At 35.9% G+C, this 6,307-nt stretch overlaps 1 protein-coding gene across 1 annotated transcript; it reads left to right on the top strand.

Annotated features, from left to right (window-relative positions):
- Positions 1-4,850: 4,850 nt before the first annotated feature.
- On the top strand, positions 4,851-6,077 carry LOC141648312 (uncharacterized). Its single transcript, XM_074456866.1, has 2 exons — positions 4,851-5,102; positions 5,277-6,077. Exons 1-2 carry the CDS (start codon positions 4,851-4,853, stop codon positions 6,075-6,077), a joined length of 1,053 nt encoding a protein of 350 aa, XP_074312967.1.
- Positions 6,078-6,307: the final 230 nt, after the last annotated feature.

The following is a 6,307-nucleotide window of genomic DNA, read 5'->3' as shown; positions in this document are numbered from 1 at the left end:
TTTATAATATTTGATTAGAGATTTAATATCTCTTTTATATTATTTTGATTTATTCTTTCCTAACTTATAAGATATTATTTTTGCAAAGATAGAAGGAAAAGATTGAGTAAATATTTAAAATAATATTTGATTAGAGATTTGTTATCTCTTTATTATTTGATTTATTCCTTTATATCTTATAAAACTATTAGGGATGAATAGTGTCGTGTGAATAGTGTCGCGTGAACAGTGCCGTGAATAGTGCTGTGAATAGTAAAACGTGAATAGTAATTTCCTTCTTGCACAATAAGTCTTTGCTTGTATAAGGGTTAAGGTATTAGGATAATATTTGTTAGAGATTTCTTTATCTCCTTATATTATCTTTCTTAATCTCCAAGATATTGGTGAGTTGTTAAGATAGGAAAATATTATTTATTAAGGCAAGTCTTGGAAAAGAATTAAGGAAAGATTTAACCTAATTCTTTCTTGCTTTACAAGACTTCCACGGCACTTAGGATTTTTGCTAAACCGAAACCCTTGCTCCTATTTTACTATAAATACTCCCTACTTTACATCATTAAAAGTTAAGACCTTTGAGCATAACTTTCATATATTTTCAAAAAGCAAAAACCGTGTTTTAGAGCAAAAACCATTTTGTTTATTTTCGAAAAAGGTCGTGTGAATTATAAACTTGTGTATTCGTTCTTATTGTTATCGTTATAAGATAATAGTGCTTAATTGATTTGTTACTCGTTTATTAACATGAACTTTTAGTAGAATCATTAGTGCTTTCTTATTAGCGTAAGTTAGTCATTCGAGTATTTAACGGTACTCATTGAGTTACAGCTAGAGTTAGTTGTACGAGTTGAGTTAGTAAATTTGTAATCCGTAGAAAGGTACTAAATTTATTAATCGAGAATAGTGGACGTAGGTTTTGACTTGTGAAACTGAACCACTTCAAAAACCGTGCATCTCCTCTCTTTCATTCGTTCGTTTACTTTGTTTTATTTGTTCATTAGTTGATTAGTTAAAGTTTAATCAATAAACTTTAAATAATCAATTATATTCATACAAACGAAAAAGATTTCAAAAGTTTAAAATCCTCAATTCACCCCCCCCCCCCCTCTTGAGTATTTCGGATCGATAGACTCTTCAGAAACTACCCGAGAGAAAACGCAGCAGTGGTGCGCCATATCTAAGGGTCGCAAGACCTGTTGTGTCTTTTCTCAAGGCTTTCTTTTCATCCAAGTTTCCGTGTTCCAATCTAAGTCGGTTATTCCTTTCCTATTTCCTTCCATTTCCCTTCCTTAAACCCCTACCTCGTGAATAGTATAAATGGAGGCCTCCGCCTCACATATTTTTCACGCGAGGGTCCGCCCCTTCTTTTATCTCTTTGCATTCTAGACTTTTGTTCCTACTATCGACGCCTATGTGCTTGCTCTATGCGACCACGTAAGCCTAGATCATTCTGGGTACCAGTAACGTTGCATAGACCAACCAATTTGACCACTACACAGTCATTAAAATCATTAAATAAATCTTTTAAATTCCTTTTTCAGGGGCACTTTCAACATACATAGAGTCGAGTTACCACAAAAACCGATTTAGTTAAATCTCATGACGCTAACATGTAAGTCCGAGGGTGTAAACCCATCCTTTAATCTTGTTTTATCTTTGTAATTAAAATTTATAAAATAATTTATGGTATAAACATGCTTAAAATCGTCTTTAAAATCATCTTTTCAAACCTATTTTTGCAAAACAGCAGCGAAAGACGACCAAGAAGAAACGCACCAGCAGGTGCACCTTCTAGAGGAGCCGCAGCATATGCTGCGCCTCTTCTAAAGGCTGCCTGTCTGCTGATGGTTTTCTTCTTCTTCCTCAAGTATCTGCGTCTTTTCATCTTTCGTTTTTCTTTCTTTATTTCTTCGAATTCCTTATGATGGATATTCTTATAATCGATATTTGTGGGTTTTCATCATTAATTCCTTATGATCGATATTATTTCCTATCAAGTCTTTTAAATCCATATTTTTTATATTGTTTTTACTTTGTTTTCGGTTTCAATCCTTTGTTTTCCAGTTTCCGTCTAGTCTTTAGATTTCGTCTTAATTTTGTTTCAGCTTCAATCATTGTAAATCCGACCTCGTATAATCATAATTGTAAACCGCTGTTATAATTCATTTTTTATTCGCCTTATGACGATATTAGATGCGTGTAAATTGATTAAACTATTTCCATTCGAGTTATACACTAATAATCAATGTAAATTAACCGATGAACAATAACGAACAACGAGTCTGACTTTCACAATCAAACTCCAACTTGAGAACAGTTGCACAAACTGATGTGCCTTTTCCAGAGGACGCAGTTCATGCTGCGCCTGTTCTAAGACGGCTTCTGCCTCGGAACTCTTCTCGTCTTGACGTAGGTTTTCTAATTAGGATTCTAATCGACTGTTATCCTTATTATCACCTCTAATTCGATACATCTTCATATTCCTATATTCTAATTCCAATTCTTTTATTTATTTTTATTTATTTTACTCCTTTTATTTATTTTCTTTTATTTCTAAAACTCTTTTGGGCATGTTTATAATGTAAATTCAGTACTCTTTGTAATTTATTCCTTTGTATTTATAGTCATATTTTGTATGATTTATTTATCTAGCTTTTTCACATGTAATTAATCTGAATATTCTAACTTCGACCCAATTGTCTGCTAATGTAAATTGTTTGCCAACTGACTTAGTCCAAATTCTCACATGGTAGGATAAAAACGTTGGATGTTGCATTGCATTCATACAATTGGCAACACATCGAATATAAATAACTTCCCTGATCATTAGTGGCGGCCGCTATCGAGGCGGGCGGGATTAGGTGTTCAAATAAAGAGCTTCTTAATACGTACCCTCACCCCTTACTCAGATATATGTGAGCATCCGTGTTCATTGGCATCGCGAGAGTCATTCTAGACATCGAATGCTCAGGGTAATGAATTTCTTAGTATTCATGAAACTACTTTGTGACTTGGCATGACATGAAGTATTAGAACGGTTCCAATTTTCCATAAAAATTGGTGGCGACTCCACAAATTTAGGCTTGCTCAAACCTTTCACCGGTTTCAATGCCTTTCAAATCTGTAACGGCCCATAATGTGCTTGTAGATACCTCGTTTCTGCACCTCCCGCCAAACACCCAGTGATGATTGGGACGCATGTCTAGCATATGTCGCGATTTTATTACGTTTCGTAAATCGGTTAGTAAAAGGTAACTCTTACACTTGTGTCTACCTCTTGATTGTCATCTAGGTGTCATTACGGTCGTTTTGGCAGTAATTAGAGTGAAATTGGAGTTCGGAGGCAAAACCGCCCTTTGTAATACCGACATCGTTAATCTCGAGTTAAAAATCATTGTGCCTGTCTACCTAAGGTTAGGATGTCATAAAATGTTAGGATTATATCTCATTTCAAGTCCTATCTCACTTCTTTAGGCTAAACTTTAGTTTACATTGCAAAGTGTGCATTTCATTCAGCTACAATGACAACCCGACCTTTAGGCCCATTTTACGAGGTAATAACGATTTTGTTGGGTCTAGCGTATTTCACAGAAAGTTCTAGATCTTTCAATTATATTTTCAACGCCACTAAAATCACCTTAATGTGAGTCTTGTAGAGAACGTTATGCCTAAAATATAACAGGTTGTCAAACGCACTTTCTTAGTAGAAGGAAACTACCCGAGAGAAAACGCACCAGTGGTGCGCCATATCTAAGGGTCGCAAGACCTGCTGTGTCTTTTCTCAAGGCTTTCTTTTCATCCAAGTTTCCGTGTTTCAATCTAAGTCGGTTATTCCTTTCCTATTTCCTTCCATATCCCTTTCTTAAACCCCTACTTCGTGAATAGTATAAATGGAGGCCTCCGCCTCACATATTTTTCACGTGAGGGTCCGTCCCTTCTTTTCTCTCTTTGCATTCTAGACTTGTGTTCCTACAATTGACGCCTACGTGCTTGCTCTATGCGACCACATAAGCCCAGATCATTCTGGGTACCAGCCACGTTGCATAGACCAACCAATTTGACCACTACACAATCATTAAAATCATTAAATCAATCTTTTAAATTCCTTTTTCAGGGGCACTTTCAACCTACATAGAGTCGAGTTACCACAAAAACCGATTTAGTTAAATCTCATGACGCTAACATGTAAGTCTTAGGGTGTAAACCCATCCTTTAATCTTGTTTTATCTTTTTAATTATAATTTATAAAAGAATTTATGTTATAAACATGCTTTAAACCGTCTTTAAATTCATCTTTTCAAACCTATTTTTGCAAAACAACAACGAAAGACGGCCAAGAAGAAACGCACCAGCAAGTGCGCCTTCTAGAGTAGCCGCAGCATATGATGCGCCTCTTCTAGAGGTTGCATGTCTGCTGATGGTTTTCTTCTTCTTCCTCAAGTATCTGCGTCTTTTCATCTTTCGTTTTTTTTTCTTTATTTCTTCGAATTCCTTATGATGGATATTCTTATAATCGATATTTGTGGGTTTTCATCATTAATTCCTTATGATCGATATTCTTTCCTATCGAGTCTTTTAAATCCATCTTTTTTATATTGTTTTTACTTTGTTTTCGGTTTCAATCCCTTGTTTTCCACTTTTCGTCTAGTCTTTAGATTTCGTCTTAATTTTGTTTCAGCTTCAATCATTGTAAATCCGACCTCGTATAATCATAATTGTAAACCACTGTAATAATTCATTTTTTTTTAATGAAAACAAAGGATGTTTAACCTAGAGAGAGAAAGGAGAAAATGAAGTCATCTCTAGGTCTTGCAAATTCTTAATTCTGATTGATTTCTTGATTGTTTTTCACAATGGTTAGGAAATCAACAAGATCTACTGTTGCTAAACATTCTCGTCCAAACAAAAGTAGGAATACTAATACTTTTACACCATTACAGTTAGAAAAAGAGAAAGTAATTGGCAAGCCGAATGTGGAGGAAGGGCAGAAAACTAAAAGCATTAATGAAATTGGGGGGATTGCTCCTTTCTCCACGGAGGAAATTCTGGTGGAGGACGTTGAAGACTCTGCATCTGAGAATGAATCTGAACCTGAGAAAGAGAACGTAATAGATGATGAAGGAGAATGGTTTTAGAGACATGGCAAAAAGATTATTCAAATGATAGATGAGGAACCAGAGGAATTACTCCAATTGACAGAGGAAGATGTACAAGAGGAGATTACATACTAGAGGCAGGCAGTATATGGGTTTGTTGTGGGAGACAATCCTCCATGGCAGATCCTTGAGAGTTTCCTGAAAAGGATATGGGGTAAGTACGCAATTGATAAAATATCATTTCTACCAAATGGAGTTTTCTGGGCACGTTTCCAAACAGCTGAAATGCAGCAGGCAGTTTTAGGTAGTGGATACTTCCTTTTTGACAATAAGCCTTTAATTATAAGGCCCTGGCAGCCTGACATTGATTTAGAAAAAGAGGAAATTAAAAGTGTGCCAGCATGGATTAGGCTTAAAGGCTTACCTTTGAAGTTTTGGGGCCAAAGTCTTCCAAAACTTGCTAATCTGGTTGGCAAATATGTGAAAAGTGATGCTGCCACAGAGAGTAAAACCAGATTAGGGTTTGCCGGACTTATGGTTGAATTGAAAGTTGATCAAAAATTTCCATCACATATTACCTTTCTAGATGAAAAGCAGAATAAAATCCAAATACATGTGGAATACGAGTGGAAACCTAGTACCTGTAACAAATGCAAACAAATAGGGCATGAGCAAATTAACTGCAGGAAAGGATTACACAAAGAGGTTAAGAAAATTCAAAAGGTTTGGAGGCCAGTTCAAGAGAAGAAAATTCAGGCTCCAATTGCAGTTGACAGCACAGCACATGATCCCAGTACACCATTGGAAAAGCCTGTTCAGATCAGAAATGGGACTATATCCCCTGTCAGACTCCCTAAACATGGTATTGATGTCAGCTCAACCACACAAGGATCTCCTACTTATAAAGAGGTCTTGAGTGGACAAAGCTCTCCTAAGGAAGGTAGTGTGCATAATGGTAATGAACCTCCTAATTTACCTCCATGATTAAGCTGAGTTTTTGGAATGTTAGGGGGTTGAATAAGGAGGAGAAGCAGAAGTTTGTGAATAATTTCCTTCATAAGAATAAAGTAGCTGTTTTTGGTCTCTTGGAAACAAAAATAAAAGCTAGCAATAAGAATAAAACTATGTATAGGGTCTTCCAGGATTGGAGTCTTACTTCTAATAATAATAAACATCCAGGGGGTAGAATTATTGTGCTTTGGAAGCCTCACTGG

Source organism: Silene latifolia, chromosome 1 (genome assembly GCF_048544455.1).
Source record: "Silene latifolia isolate original U9 population chromosome 1, ASM4854445v1, whole genome shotgun sequence".
NCBI lineage: Eukaryota > Viridiplantae > Streptophyta > Magnoliopsida > Caryophyllales > Caryophyllaceae > Silene > Silene latifolia.
The sequence above is the reverse complement of the archived record's forward strand: the minus strand, read 5'-3'. Positions and strand labels throughout refer to the sequence as shown.